This window comes from Gopherus evgoodei, chromosome 8, assembly GCF_007399415.2.
Source record: "Gopherus evgoodei ecotype Sinaloan lineage chromosome 8, rGopEvg1_v1.p, whole genome shotgun sequence".
NCBI lineage: Eukaryota > Metazoa > Chordata > Testudines > Testudinidae > Gopherus > Gopherus evgoodei.
The window spans coordinates 88,806,047-88,822,748 of record NC_044329.1 but is presented as its reverse complement, the minus strand read 5'-3'; the positions used below and the strand labels follow the sequence as shown (position 1 = coordinate 88,822,748).

General features: G+C 42.2%; 1 protein-coding gene across 4 annotated transcripts in view; it reads left to right on the top strand.

Annotated features, from left to right (window-relative positions):
• The window catches only part of ST6GALNAC3 (ST6 N-acetylgalactosaminide alpha-2,6-sialyltransferase 3), a 339,071-nt gene that overhangs the window by 199,637 nt on the left and 122,732 nt on the right, over positions 1–16,702 (top strand). For all 4 annotated transcript variants that reach the window (XM_030573323.1, XM_030573325.1, XM_030573324.1 and 1 more), the window contains exon 3: positions 14,215–14,624. In XM_030573323.1, coding sequence (XP_030429183.1) covers positions 14,215–14,624 — 410 coding nt within the window. The remainder of the gene's footprint in view (positions 1–14,214; positions 14,625–16,702) is intronic.

The following is a 16,702-nucleotide window of genomic DNA, read 5'->3' as shown; positions in this document are numbered from 1 at the left end:
TAACAGCTTCTGCTCCTCCAGCTCCACCTTCCATCTGCTCCTGATCACGCATGCGTACACACATTCCATTCCCAGTTCATAGATTCATCAGTTTTAAGGCCAGAAGGGATGATTAGAGCATCGAGTCTGACCTCCTGGATGTCACAGGCTATTCCGTGTGACCCGGTTATCTCTGTACTTGAGTAAAGCATATCTTCCAGAATGACATCCAGTCCTGATATGAAGACATCAAGAGATGAAGAATCCACAACTTCTCTTGGTAGTTTCTTCCAATGGTTAATCGCCCTCACTGTTTAAAAAAAAATTGTACCATATTTCTAATTTAAATGTGTCTGGCTTCGGCTTCCAGCCATTGGCTCTTGTTATGCTTTTCTCCTCTAGAGTAAAGAGCCATTTGGTAGTCAGTATTTCCTCCCCAGCTGAGCACCCCTACTCTTCCTTCCTAATCTCTCCATTTCTCAGAACCACAGTCTTCAGCTCTAAGCCTCTTCCACCTGAGACACCTCCCCTGACCCAGATCACCTTCTTCACACTCCCCCACACAACACGCAGTTGCAGCACACTTCCTTCTTCTACCTACCACCCATCATCAATTCCCTTCACCACCACCAGGATCAGAAACTTCCCTTTCCCCTGTGTCAGAACCCTCTGCCTGTCTCAGCCCACTCCCTCACCCCCAGCACACACTTAGAGTCAGAGTCAAAGGCCAGAAGGGTCCACTCGATCATCTCATCTGATGTATGATATTTATCAGGCCACGAACACCACGCGGCACCTGCACATTAAACCTAACAATCAAAATTAGAGCAAAGTATTACAGCCCACAGGAGACTAGACTATTTTGTGCCACTGGAAGATAATAGGCGGTACTGAGGTGCACCAGTGCCTGAGGCCCCTGCCATGGCAGGGAAATGATTATGTGAGATATACCCAGATACTCCTGCCAAGTGACCTGCACCCATGCACTGCAGAGGAAGGCGATAACCTCCCAAAGTCACTGCCAGCCTGACCTAGGGGTAAATGTCTTCTCAACCCCACATATGGTAATCAGTTAGACCCTGAGCATGCAGGTAAGAACCAGCCAGCCAAGTGCCTGAGAGAGTATTCTTGGAGCCACCTCAGAACCCTGACCCTCCGTTCAGTGTCCTGTCTCCAACCAGGGCCATACCTCAGATGAGGGAGACGACAACAACCATCAAAAAACAAAACAAAAGAACCCCCAAACCTCTAACACTATGCAGTCTTGTTGGGTCTGAAGAAGCATGAGGGAAAACAATAAGGAGTCTATGCAGAGAGCCCTATTCACTGAATTAGCCCCACTGAATTGTGATTGCTTGCCCTGTGCCTGTTTCTATGCTGCCTGCGGTTTGTGTACTCCCATCTCCAGACCCGCCAGTTGTCCCCTGAAGGCAGCAATTAGTACTTCACCCTACAGTACATCAACCACCTTAGGCTGTTGTGGGATTATTGGTGGGACTTAGTCCCGTTAGCCCATAATGACCCCCCCACACACACTTTTGAATGTAGGTGGTGTGTGTGTGTGTGTATATCACCCAAACACAGAGACACACCTAATATGCACAATTTGCTTTCTACCACGTCTTGACTTTGTGGGGGAATATGAATAATAGACCACAAACTCAGAAGCCTCCACATTTGATTTGAGCACTAATTACTGTAAATATTTTCTTACAAGGAAACTGTTATTTTAACATACATGTTGCATTTAAAAAACATTTAGGTGCTTTTAGAGATTTTACATATTTTTTTTAAATAATCAGCCAGGAAAGGAAAAGAAAAGAAAGGAAAGGAATGGAAAAGCTTGGGCACTGATAAAGCTACAGAAACAAAATATTCCAGGGCATCATTTTCATGGAAATTAGGGATCTGTTCGTCCAATTTCCATGCTATTCAAGCTCCTGTTGATTTCAGCTGGAATTTTGCCTGGCTACAGACTGAAATCTGTGTGGGTATTCTTTTGGTTCATTCTTTGATAACTAATCTGTGGCCATGCAGGACTTTGTGATTGGCGCTCAGCAACACATTATGTCACTCAGAACTTCACCAAGGCAGAAGGACGGGACTCACTTCTTCCTGCTCCAAAAGGACAGGTCTCCACCATTCAATGTTGTTAGAAGTACAGAACCTATAACACAAATGTGTACTATGTCCAGATTCTGTCCATTTAAAAGAGCGCTCGCTCTCTCTTGTCATGCTGTTATGAGAGAGAGCTTGAAAACCTGCCCCTGGAAGCATATACGAGCCCAGACTTCATTCAAGCAAATGGATGTTTAAAAACCAAGACACGCAAAGGAGGAGGCTGACACATGGAGCAATCTAGCCAAATCATCCTGGTGGCCACCCTCAGAGAAGTACGGTGTTAACAGTCTCCTAGGTTTCAAATACAGGAGTGGGACAAAATTATCTATGTACAGTCAGCAGAGAGAGGCTGTTTTGTGCAGTGAGTCTGTGTGGGGCACTGGAAAGAAACAAAGGAAAGAACCAAAGGAATATTTCTTGGTTCAGGGCAGAGGTTCCTGGCCCAAGGCTTCTGGAAGAAGAAGGATGCTAGTGTGCAGGGTAAGAGGACTGACAGACTGGTTACACTAAGAAAATACCCTGACTGTCACTGATTTTTCATCTACGTGGAAACCACTCAGCAAGACTTCTAATTTTAGCTAGTGTCCAGCCAAAGGGGCAACAATATTAATATTTGTAATGTCCAGGCACTGAACAGCTGTTCTGTAACACACATCAGTATGGACCCATGTATGAATACGTTACTTGTTGAGGTCTAGATTGTTTGAGACTAGCTTTGTGCAGGTTCTGGCTCCATGGTGGGAGGCTGATGGGTGCCCTCCTCCATCTCAGGGGCTGGGCATAATTACAGTGCTTTAGAATCCAGTGTTTGAGAGCAAGGACTGCGCAAAGCTGTTCTAGCAACCCCAAAGGGGTGAGGATGGTATCAAGAGTATGGGAGAAATCCTGCCTCCAGTGAAGTCAGTGGGAGTTTTGCCATTGACTTCAGAGGTGGCAAGGATTTCACCTGATATCCCTCTGCCCTCTCACAGACTGGCCAGCACATCTTGTTAGGAAACATTTCTTCTCAAAAGCTTTGAGTGTGGGGACATGCACTGATAGCAAGTGGGTGTCTCGCCCTCATACCACACTGGAAATTATTTTCTCTCTCAAAAAGATTATAAACTATAGCTTAACTGGCTATAAAGTTCTAGCTTTCTGATTTTGAACGGGGATTGTTTATACTATGGAAATCTTAATGATATCAGTCAAGTCAATTGGGACTTTATAGTGGAACCTGGAGAAAATTCTTTTTTTTTTTAAATAAAAACATTTTTTTAAAATAAAATTGTATTTTCCCCATTGTTCTATAAAATTTCTAACCTCCGAGGTCAGTGTCTCATACCTGTGTCCTATTCAACACTCCTGTAGTTATTTATTCTCCTATGATGTCCTCATAGGATCCTTACACCTGCATAGAGCCCCATTGACATCAGCGAGGCACCACACAGATGAAGGCACTCAACTGTGGCACTCATTGCAGGATCGGGGACTTCCTTTGGGAAAACTTTGGTTGGATCAAGGAGTAGTGAATAAGGCTCTCTGGGGTGCCATACTCAATTCAGAGATGGAGGGAGAGCACACAATGAAGTATATAGCACTGATTAAAATGTGGCTAATTGACATATGCACTGAATCAGCATTGTAATAGGAACCATAATCAAATAAACTACAGCAATGCCTGTGCACAGTAAATCATTCAGTTAAAACATCCCTTTAGTTTCAAGGCTTTTAAAAAGGCAGCCAATCTCCAGTAGTTCCCATTAATAACTTAAAAAGGCTTTAAAAGGCATCTTTCTAATTATCTGAGCAAAAAAACCCAAACCTGTCTTAAAGTTTTCCTCTAGTGCCCAAACCATAGTGTTTAAGTGCTTGTATCTCATATTGAAACTTAAAGCTGAGTTTCTTGCTTTCTGTAACTAAAAATAATTTTTAATGCTTCAAGTTCAAAACTTTAAAAAACAATGATTTTGGGACTTGAACCTTTTAAACCATGATGTTGCCTACATTTTAGAGCAGATTTGTAAAAGCAAGATTCTTACGGCTGACTCAACCACAACATAGGACAGCAAATATTCCTGGTATAGTATTGAGGGTAAGAGAAAAGTATATGGCCAGCAGCAAACATGTATTTTCTTATTAGACAAGGTGTCCAGCAATTAAAACTCTGGACTCAGAAAGCTTGTTAAGGTTTATTTTGTCAAATGAAAAATGTTATTGGTTTAACAACTGTTGTAATAAGCCTTATTGTTATTCTTAGCATAGATTTTTTTTAAATTTCAGAAAAATGGATAATTAACATTTTAGCTTATCACTGTCTCTCCATGCATACAAATAATTTGGATAGATGGACCACCAAGAGTGACTAAATTAAATAATGGATCTAGACAGCATGGTACTGAAATAAATTAGAGATGAGGCTTCTAGCCTGTTAGCTGGATTTCCACTTTTTGAAAATAATGGGAATACAATCTAGTTCTTTTGTGAGTTTTTGTTGCTCAGTCTAATATCATTGTCTCAGATCAGGGCACAAATATATTGACCTGAAATAAAGTGAAAACTTCATTTTAGAAGTCATATCATTTGCTGGTGGAAAATTTTCAGATTATTCAGATGGGAGACATAACAGCCGGTCACCCTCCTGCATCTGTAATTTGGCCAACTAAATTCCTAGATAATGGCCCATTATTAATGACAAGTGCTGCTAATAGGAAGTTATTAGTGGAAAGCGAAATCAGAACAGATCTTCTGCATATATTATATATTTTACTGCTATCTGTGGGCATTTACTATAAATACAAATTAAAACCAAAATAATCTCCCTCACTCTCTGCCAGTATTTTAAATATGGGTCAATGTCTTTCTGAGTCACCCTCCCCCCCCGATAATTGACTGCAGATATTTATTGCTAGCAGGCTGGTCTTCAGAGGAATCAAACAGGTGTTATGCAGAGTCATCTTGGCCTTGGTTGTCTTCAAAAACCTCATTCTGTAGTACACTCTCTACAGGAGGATTATGTGCTGTGTGTTACTTTAAATTATACTGAGCTACAATGTGAGATATCAGATGTGAGAAAATATTTTTGGTCCTCTGGTATTGTGATTCAATCACAATCCAGTCCATGCACTGACAGTATGTTCCTTCACACTGCGTATCCTTGAGCTGTAACTGACATTTTACCTCCTGGTGCTTTGTACTGTTTTTCTAGCATAAAGCATATCCCTGCATAAAGAGGAAAGAAATGTTCATATCTGCCTGATTAGTAAACCGTATTTAATTTTATCACTAGTATCTCATGAAAAAATCAAAGAGATACAATGCAAAAGATAACTTTATAAGACAACTTAAATTGTGGCATTAATTGAAAGGAGGCTCTAGCTTCAACCTGTTTCACCAGTACCATGTATTCTTTGGACAGTATTGTTGCAAATGTAAGGGGACTGTTATCCCCTTACTAACATTCAGTAGGAGTGTTTTGGTTGACTAGCTCCCAGTATCAAAAGGGGAAGGGTCAATAGGAAATCAGGACCCTGAGACTGACAGTCCCCAGCGGCAATGGGGAGAGGCCAATGCTCCAGGTCAGCCTGATTGACAGGACGGGCAGGCTAATCAACAAGTCAGGGGGGAGGGGGGTCCCATCCTCCTTTGTGTGAGCTGGAATTGCCTGGGTCAGACAGAGGGGGGCCAAGGTAAGGCGAGAGCAGGGGCTCAAGCTAAGCTGCTGGGAGCAGAGCTGCAGCTCCAAAGCCAGAGGCACAGCCCAGAGAGATATCAGACCTGCCCTGGGAGCAGAGCTGCAGTAACAGAGCCAGAGGGGCTAGACAAGCAGCCCAGGAAGCAGGTGAGAGCTGAGAGAAAGTCACAGAAGCAGCCTGCAGAGCAGACCTGCCCTGGGAGCAGAGCTGTAGCAACTAGCGCCAGAGGGACAAGAGAAGCAGCCCAGGGAGCTGGAGGCAGAGCAGCAGCAGCAACAGCAGTGCTGAGGCAGAGTGGAGCTGGAGCTGGGGCTGGAGCAGTCTGGAGCCGGGTATGGTGAGCAGCTGGGGAGAGCGAGGGGGACTCTGGGCAGTGGCCCCAGCACAGGGAGATGCCTCAGCCAAGAGGTTCTGCAGGCCAGACTTGGAGGGGATCGTAACCCTGGCAGGGTGGCAGCAATGCTGGGAAGAAGGGTCCTGCCACCTAGAGCCTGAGAGTGTGTGGCTACCGCCAGAGCAAGTGTCTGACCCACGGCATCCCTGCTGCACAGCCAGGGCCTGAGAAGGAGGCCTGGGACCTACAAGGAACAGACTTCGAACTGCCCTGACATTCCAGAGACATTGTTTGTGATGTTCCCTGCCACAGAGTGGGCTGATGTGTTTCCTTTAACCTTTCCCATTTTTCCTTATTCCTTTTTAAACTACTGTTAATTAAATAAACTGTATTACTTTAAATTGTATGTAATGATCAGTGGGTCAGGAAAGTATGTAGTGCAGAGACAGTACCCTGGAGTGGGGACATCTTAGCCCCTGACCTAGGTGACCACAGCAGGATTGGGGGTTGAACCCCCCAGGAATCCTGGGTCGAGCCTTGTCAGGGTTACGAGGACTTTGCCAGACAGGAGAGTGCAAGGGGAGTCCTCTAGGGCAGGGAAGTCTCTGGTGGGTAAAGGAAATGAGAACAAGGACTCAGATCCTTCTGCTAGCCTATTTCACCGGGGTAGTGCAGAAGCCAGGAAAGTTCCCCACAATATCGAGACCATTCCCCTGCTTACACAAACACTGTAAAAAGTTGCAAAAGAGGTTTAAGAACATTTTGGACAGAGGCCATTTCATGCTGAAAACTGATTATTTTATGTTTAGAGTTGTTAATGTTAAGAACTTCTTACATAAATTGTGTAGTATTGTTACCTTTACTCTGCACAAGACACAACCAGTCCTGCAATGCTAATGAGGGCAAGTAAGCAACATGGTGGGTATTAACATGAATGGGTTATTGGCTTCAGCATGCGGCAAGCAAGCATTTGGCTGGAACAATTCCTGGCTCTTGAACTATTACAACCCTATGATATTCCAAAGGCTGTATATTTGCAAATGAGTGATAGATGGAGTTGGACAGGCATTCTGGTTATTTACAGCCATTAGCTAGAACGTTTGAATGAAATTACGCATTGTAACAGGGTGCTGGCCTAAGAGGCACTGAACCAGCCCCTGTTAGCTCAGAACCTGCTAGCGTAGCTCCCATAAGGGGAACTGATTGGAGCTGGCAGGGTGTGGCTCATTAAAGGCGCCTAAGAGCAATCACTTGTGAGCCTGCTGCGAGGAGAGCCTATAAAGCTGACAGGAAGGAAGTGAAGGGGGAGAGCTCCAGCTCCAGCTGCTCCAGCTCCAGCTCGCAACAGGCACTAGCTGTCCCCTAGCTGGCTACCTAACTGCAGTTGACTTGTACATAAAGTTGTATATAGATGGTGATAGGAATGAACACAGGGAAATAAAAGGACACTGGGTTGCAAAATAAGAGGTCTCCAGCTAGTTTGTGCAGCGAGCAAGGAGGTGCTTGTCTATACGCATGTTCTAGAAAAGTAATTTGTTGGGTTTTGCTGGATGAAAAGTTCAACTTTCTATGCAATAGTTATTTTAATGTTGTAATTTACTACGTCGCTCTGATTTTTGTTGGGCCTTTTACCTTTTCCTGGCTTCACGCCACTTTTTCTAACTTTCCTATAGATCATTTATTTCTTTGCCTGTTTCATTTTCAGTGTCTGCTCCCTCTGTTTCGCCCTTTCCCTTATATTCCATCTCTTCATATCCCTTTGTCTTTCTAGCCCTACATTGTATTGTATATTCTACATTCTTGTTTATATATTGTCTCCCAGTTCTCATCTAAATATCAGTCTCTCTCTCTCTCATACCCTGTTTCCATCGCTCATCCACCAACACACTTATCTATAGTCATGCCAACACTGCCTTGCCCTCAGATATAGGGCTAGAAAGGTTTATCAGCTACCTAACAACAAGGGGACCAAGCTAAGAAGATGATCCCACTAACTAGGGAAAAACCCAGTTACTAGTTCCAGTGCCTACCCTAGCTGCTGCTCAGAGCTTTCTCAAGCTCTAACAGAGTAAAATTTACCTGATTCTTATTAGTTTCAAAGCCGCCCATGCTGTTCCCAACAGGAGTGGCAGACACTGATGACATTCCTGTCAGCTGCTGTTAAGAAAGCTGCAAGCAGCTGCAGAGGAACTGGAGTGGTCTGTCTGCAGACTCAGAAAGATGCTGCAGCATCTGTTTACACTGTGGTTTGCATTTGGAAGTTTTTCTTCACAATCACAAGGATAAAAATGATAACCTTTTAAACAAAAGGCTTATATTCTGAAGAAGATAAGGGCGTTCATGGGGAAAGTATCAAGTGTGTTCCAAGACCTCAGGCTGGCTGTCCTATTGCAATGGCAGCATAGCTGTCATAAAGGCATGCTGCCAGGTTTGCCCACCAAACACAGCAACAATCCATAAAATACCAGTGCCCTCTTCTAGCCAAAGTAAAGGGGACGATGTGGCACCTGCAGTTGGCCCTTGCCAGCTGACTCAGGCTTGGGCTCAGGGGCTTTCTAATTGTGCTGAGGACATTCAGGCTCGGGCTGGAGCCCCTGCTTTAGGACACTGCAAGGTGGGAGGGTCCCAGACCTCAGGCTGCTGCCTGAGCTGGAACATCTACACTGCAATTAAATAGCCCCTTAGCCCGAGCCCCACAAGCCCGAGTCAGCTGACACGGGCCAGATGCTGGTGTCTAATTGCAGTGTAGACATACCCTTAAAGAACTTTTATCCATGAATAATAGGCCTGTGACAGCTAGATCCACGTCTGGAACAAGAATCCTGTGATTCTTCTTTATTCAGCCCTTTGTTGAAAGACTTCCCATTACGAAACTATTGTACTCTGGCCTCCAACTCATACAGTTCAAATACAAACTTCCTCTTGCACATGGAATAACTATGCACATACAACTGACAGAGACATACTTGAATAAAATACCCTAGTCACTTGTGTCTCAGGAACAGCATTATAAAGAAGGGAGCATTATGTTCCATATCATTTAGACACTGAGACACATGTTGACATATGGCTTATTTTGAAATAATGACCAAATGTTAAAATGTTTATGAATTTTAGTATTACATTTTATAAAGACTCAGACATTTGCTGCATTGCAATGCCAAGCTAGGAGCCAAACCAACTGCTGGAATTAAAAAAAAAAAAAAAAAGGGGGCAGGAGGAAAAGGGGAACAACCACATTGTAATCAGATCTGGGGCTGCTTATTATTATTTGATGTTAGCTATAGATTATTATTTTTATATGGTGCTCCTGAGAGTTGTATCCAATTGAAAATTCTGGTTTGTGAACACGCAAGCAAATTGAGCATTGCCTCTCTTTCTTTCCTTCAAATGTGCTGAGTATTCTCTAGGAGAACCCTGGAAATTCTTTGCTCCCAGTTAGAAGTCTACAGAAAGTGACTTAGGGTAGATTAAAAACAGCTTGGTTAATCATTACTGAAATATGGAAAAAATTAAAATACATTTTTTGCTTGTAAAGCAAAGAAAAGCAATAAAAACAATGCCAGACGGTTAATGCCTCTTTTGTACCTTTCATTTGAAAGACCTCAAAAGAACATCAAGATGAATAAAGGCAAAATCTATTCCCTATTGGCATCATTATACATGTTGTATCCTCTAAAACTAAAGCTCTAAAGACATCTATGAACCGTAGAGGAATAAATCGCACTGAAATGAGGAATGTATCTCTGGAGCTTTGTTCAGCCGGCTTTGTTAGAATTCACTCAAATTGGATGATTACAGGAAAAGATCTCATTTGTTTCAGCATTAGGAGAGTAAATTAATATGTGGTGAATTGCTAATAATTGTCCCTTTATATTTTACATGTGTATTGTCTCCAAATTACAAAATTACTTTCTCATTATTAAAATAACAATGGAAAAAAAATAAATCTGCATTTCCTTACCATCATTAGTAATTGAATCGGGGGGGTTGACAGAGTAAGGCACAGAGGAGAGGTAGTGTGGTGCACTGTGGTACACTCAGAGTCAGGGATGTTTTTGCATCTCTTGGGCCAAATTCAGCTTCATGCCAGTGGGAACTACATCTGCTTACCTCCAGGGCTACATTTGATCCCACCCATGAGTAAATTTGGCTGCACCTGTTAAGATTACTCATGACCTTTTTTCTAATTCTCCTTGTTTCATTATTTAATGACGTGACCTTTGATTCTGTGGAGCCACTTCAGTACTAAGTACAAAGATTTAATAACTGGAACTGGCTGATAAGTGACCTTTATTACACAGACATTTCTCTTTGCTAGAAAAACAACACTGTTTTGCAAGTTTTAAGTATCTTTTCTATTGTCTGTAATCTTGCACAGAAAATTGAAAGGTCAAACATTTCATTTTCCTTACTTATTAAAATTTAAGTGCTTCACAACTGTTACAATGTATCATTCAAAAAAGATGGGACAATTTATCAGAATCATGCCCAGCTAACATTGCTGAGGAGTTTTATATAGTTCTGGGCAACAGCACAATGAATCATTTTTACAGAAGCAAAGCAAATTATTGAAGATAATAGCTCAGAGAGACAACAGAGTTTAGGGGCTATAGAAATATCTAAAGAGAAAGGGAGAGAAGAAAAGGTGAATGGTTGTCTGTGGTCATTTGTTTTCTTTAAGTAACATAATATCTAGATATTATGTAAATGTATTTAGGGTTTGTGAAAGTTGCCGGATTGTACCTTTGAGTTTTAAGTCCTATCATTATTAAACACTAGTTTGTCCGCAACCTTAGCATAGAAGCCAAGAACTGAACTGCATGGAGACCAAAATGCGCTCTTCACCTTTAGAGATGGTCATCCCATGTCAGGGCTGAGGCACATTGGCAGGACAGCGTGGGGAAGCCTGCACCGATACTGTATATATTATTTAGTTAAAGTATTTTTGGGACGTAGACGCCTATACCTTAGCACTGCTGAGTGCAGAAAGGTCATCAATGGGGTAGGTTTTTGTAATTGTCTCGTCTCCATTTCCCTCCACCCTCCTCACCCCATATTTATGCACCTGTTACTAGAAATCCTGTCCCTGTTTCTTTCTTCTCTTTGTGCATATGACACCCTGGAGTTGGCCATTGAGTATAATGGAAAGAGGATCAGTCTCATATAGCACTTGGAGGGTTAGTAATACACCGGAATGGTAATATAGAATATTGAACGGGAAAAAGAGTTATAGAGCAACTGTACTAGAATTGTTGAAACCATCATTCTAAAAGGTGGCAATTATAAATCAGGACAACAGGCTACTGGGATACCTCCACTGAGGGCTAAAATATACAGTAAGTGAAAACTGATGCATATTCTGTAGTTAGACAACAGAGGGTCTGGTTCAAAGCTGTTGAAGTTGATGGAAAGATGCCCATTGATTAACTTTGGATCAGGTCCACATGGAGTGCTGAGTTAAGTCTTCACTGGCTTTCTGTGGAGCTGATTGCTTTTAGAAAAGGTGCAAATTAGAACAGCTAAGGCAATTCCATCTTTTAAAAATATTCGTTCTGAGAAAGGCTAAAGAGACTAAGCCTCTTCCTGTTGAAAGAGAGCTGATTGCAGGGTAACCTAATATATAAGCATTCAGAATTATGAAAGGATTTGATAAAATGGAAGAAGATAAATGAATCACAACAAGAAGGTTAGAAAACTGAGGGACACCATTGCAAGTGTAAGTGTATGGCGTTTATTGAGGCAGAACAGTTTTACTCAGTGAATAGAAAACATGGAATAAATTTCCAAGTGAGACCATCAAATCAAACAATTTAAATGAGTTTGAGAGAGCTATACATTTTAATGAAGAAGGAAGGACACAGCGAGAAAGCAGTAGCATGAGGCTGAGACAGCTTTAAACATGGCTAGATTCTTGAGCCAAGTGATCTTTTCCTGTCCAGCAATTCCGCATTTGTCAGTTGTTAGTTGTTAGTTTGAACTTTCATCTAAAAATATAAATTAACCTACTGAGATTTCAACAGTCATTTCAGCTGGTATGTGGGTTATGCTTATAGATTTCTTTAGTTCATCCATCCATGTACTCTCAGTATTTTAGGGACGATTTCTGTAACTAAGTGATAAACAGAAAGGTGGTTGTGTTCAGCTGCATCTCCTGGGATTTCATTCATGCTGCCAGAGAGCTATTCAGGACAGCTCCCAAAGCCTACCAAACATACAGCATTCTCTAAAGAAAATATTGTTGATACTTTTGTGTGCGGTCAAGCATCCTTCACTCCTGGTGAAATGAGGAAAAAACATTTTAAAAAACAGCTAGAGCGCACCAGTCACTCCAGCACAAGCCTTTACATCTGTGCTTAACATTCCTTCAGGGGCCCGGTAGGTAGAAACTTTGTTCAGTTACGTATTTGTTACAAATAGGAGGCACTGTTGTTATCATTTGGCCCTCTCCTAACCTGTTTGTCAGCTTCTGACCTCACAGTTTTCACAGCTATGGCATTACAGTTTGTTGTCACAGAACAGTATTGTGATTTCTTAGTTCAGGGGTTCTCAAACTGGGGGTCGGGACCTTCAGGGAGTCGTAAGGTTATTACATGAGGAGGGTGAGCTGTCAGCCTCCACCCCAAACCCCGTTTTGCCTCCAGCATTTATAATGGTGTTAAATATATAAAAAAGTGTTTTTAATGTATAAGGGGGAGTCGCACTCAGAGGCTTGCTGTGTGAAAGGGGTCACCAGTACAAAAGCCTGAGAACCCCTGTCTTAGTTGGTTTCTTTCCAAGTCTGCAATTGTCAAATGTGGCTGGGACGTGGATTCACATCACTGCAGTGAAGGGTTCCCACTCTGCTGCTAGCCATCCTTCAGAGGGGCAGGTAGCACACCATAAGGCTGATGGCTCAACACTCACTGGTGTAAGAAGGAAGAGAGGAAAAGAAGAGATCAGGTCACTGATCAAAGGTAAAGATGGAGAGGATCCATTACCTGGGCTATGGGATGGATAAGGGACCAACATCAGCCCAGGTCCACTGAGCATATGTAGACCTGGCCAATTCTTCTAGGACTGGTCTGCTTTCAGGTGGATTTAGAATTCTAAATTCACATGTAGCACACTTGAATTACGTATAGTGCTTTTCGTCTTCTAGCTGTTTATAAATATTTAGGGCTCAATTCTACTCTTCTTGGGCATCGGGGGGTTGTCTTACATGAGTCAGGCAAACAGTATGTGAAACAGGCTAATTCCCTCAATACACCTGTGAGGTAGGAACCTACTGCTATTCCCATTTCATGCAGAGAAGCAGAGTCAGAGAATGTGCTCAGGTCCACAAAGAGAGTCTGTCAGGGCCAGATTAGAAGGACTCAGGTGTTCTTGGTTTGGGATCTGAACCTGCACTATTGAATTCAATGGAAATTTTGCCATTGACTTCAATAGGCATAGATCCAACCCTCTAGCTCGCAGGTCCCCAGTCCATTTGTATCTCATTGGCTTTTCCATGGGACGTAAGTATCCTCTGAAGAGAACCTGTATACATATAATAATGTGCTTCAGACATGCGGAGCTGTTTTATAATGGTACAGGCACGTTTTCCCATATGTGCATAGGCTCAAGCCACAGTAGAATGCCTGGTGGAGAACCACTTCAGAGCTGACTTTTATCCCAGATTAAATATCCATTCGTCCAGACCTATAGGTGAAATATGCAATCCATGAATAGCTACATTTCCTTCATTCTTTTTTCTGTTTTTAAATCTGCTACTGACAACAATCTCTTACAAGGGAACAAAACATCCATCTAACTATTATTTACATGTTTCTTATTTCAAATTCTTTTAATTGAAAGGAAAAATATATAGTGGAAGGAACATGATTACTTTCCAGTTGTTTTTGAAATGAGGAAAACAGAAGCAGAAGATTAGTGTGAGCTATTCGTTTAGTAGAAAAGGATCTCACTCAGGGCTTAGTAGCTCAGGGCTTTACCGCCCACTCCTCTACACAGGATTGATGTGCTTTGAGAGAATCTTGCTCCCAGTTTGTTGACTATTTGCTTCTTTTAACTAAATTTTCAATCTCAATGTGTAAGAACTGTCATCTTTTGTTTTCTCTCTTTCAGCCTCTCCAGCTAAACTGTGACATCTGTGCCATTGTTTCGAACTCGGGTCAGATGGCTGGTCAGAAAGTGGGAACTGAAATTGACCAGTCTTCCTGTATATGGAGAATGAACAATGCTCCTACCAAGGGTTATGAGGTGGATGTTGGGAAGAAGACGACCATACGAGTGGTCTCACACACCAGTGTCCCCCTATTGCTTAAGAATCCCGAGTACTTTTTCAAGGAAACCAATAGCACAATATATGTCATCTGGGGGCCTTTTCGAAACATGAGGAAAGATGGCAATGGCATTGTGTACAACATGCTGAAGAAAGCTGTTGACAGCTACCCTGATGCCAAAATCTATGTTACAACAGAAAAGCGCATGAATTACTGTGATGGGGTATTTAAGGAGGAGACCGGAAAAGATCGGTAAGTCCTGCCTGTGAAAAATTACTCTGATGTTAATGACAAAAGATAGGCAAGAAAAGGCCATCTTGCATGCCAGCTATTCAATGAGCCCCTAGATATGTTTTTAATGGATTTTTATATGTTTTTGACTGTTACGAGCGCTTGATGAGGCAGCAGACAGGCCCCATTTATCCCACCTATGCTACCTTCTGTTCTTTCAATTTTTGTTGGCCTGGATCCCAAAAAATATTGGATACCTTCCTAAAGCCTTTTCGGAGCTGTGTATTATTTTCAGCTCAATTTAATATTGATTAAATTGACATATTATTCAAAGAGGGGAGGCCTACACAACATCATTCCTACACGTACAACCTCAGGACAAAGGAGGGAAGGGGTCTTATATTTACCTCTCTCGTCAAGATTCTCTGTAGCTTTACCTCAAATCCAAATAATTCTGTTTCAGTTAAAATAGATGATCAGGCATATCACTAAATGGCTAGTGTTTCTAGTAAAACTATACCAAAGTGATATACCCCTGGCTTGTGGAGAACCAGGTGTGTGGTTATGCTGCTCCAATAGGGTGCTATATGCATGATGGAAGGTCAGGGTATTCCTCCTGTACAGTACAGAGTGAGCTCTACAGAGGCCATCTGTACAGCAGCATGTGGGACTGGGGCTAGAGAGGGCTGAGGTAAGATTGGGGCTGGAGGATCTAGCAGGATCTATCCCCATCCCATCCATGGAAGAGTGGGCTGGGAGAAAGGCTTCTTTACTCCTTCACTCTGCACTCTCCCCCACCCCCCAACCACACACACATTAGCAATCAAATAACATCCCTGTGTCACCGCAGCAATTGTTTCCTGTTATTACTTTTCCAAGTAAAACTATTAAATGTATCATTAGCTTCATTTAATGTGATTTGCCTGCGGGAACACAAGGAAAGCAAGCATCATGTCACCATCTGGGACTCCTTGTACCCCAAGACAGCACTCCACAAACCACTGGTGGTCTGTGGCCCGCATTTGGGAACTACTGACATGCATCATCAATTAAATCCTCAATACATGTGTTATTGTGCTGCTTCATTCAGGGGTCTGGGTATGATAATGAAGTCTGCTTGGGAACTATCCTGCTTATTGAAGCAGCGAAGAGCAACAGAGCTCCCTGGATGAGAAAAAATGGCTTCATGTATCATGCCAGACTATTATAATGTTGATACAGACTCTTTCTGGTACCTCAGCCAAATATTCCTTCAGTTCCTAGGAGAAACATCAGTGCTTGCTTCCGACATTAGTTTGAACAGTGCTCTGTTTTTACCATGTCCCAAACAAGAAAATTGGAGGGAAACCAAGTTCTGCTCAACTTCAAAAATATACAGTGAGTTGTAACTGGATTTATTTTGGGTTTAATCCTAAAATACTGCTCTTGCGTATGGTGTCCATCCCCAGTGCATAGTAAGATTACAACAGATTTCTAATTTGTCAAGCTTTTAATGAGCTTTCTGTTTCTACATGTTGATGTAAAGTCTCTTTAGGAAATTAATGAGACTTTAAATATTCTCATCATAATGGTGCTCATATTCTATTTTCAGAGCTATGAAAAGTAGCAAACAGACCTATGGTATATCCACCTATGGGCAAATAGACGCTGCTCCTGCAGCACAGAAGTCAATGGGGGCTTTGCCATTGATTTCAATAGGCATGGGATCAAGCCCATAATTTGTCAGTTTACAATTCAGTCATTATTGGTCAATGGAAGAAACAGGGCCAGACCCCATTATGGATTAATAGAAAACAACCTTCCTAATTTCAAAATGAAGTGATTTTTGTTCTACAGGGAGAGCATAATATCTTCGTAAAACAGGCTTCCTGGATCTGGGGATTGGTCTTGACACACACTATTGTGAATTGGGGCAGAGGCTTGGTCCTTCAGTGTGATGTGAGAGCTCATTCTCTTTGAATAATTGTCGTGCATAAATAATAGACATTGACAGACATTCACAGTTTTGCATTAATGCATTTTAGTGGCACTGCCCTCTGTAGTGCTGTAAATCCAACAGTTTCTCTCAATGCTTTACTGCACTTTCCTATATGATGTAC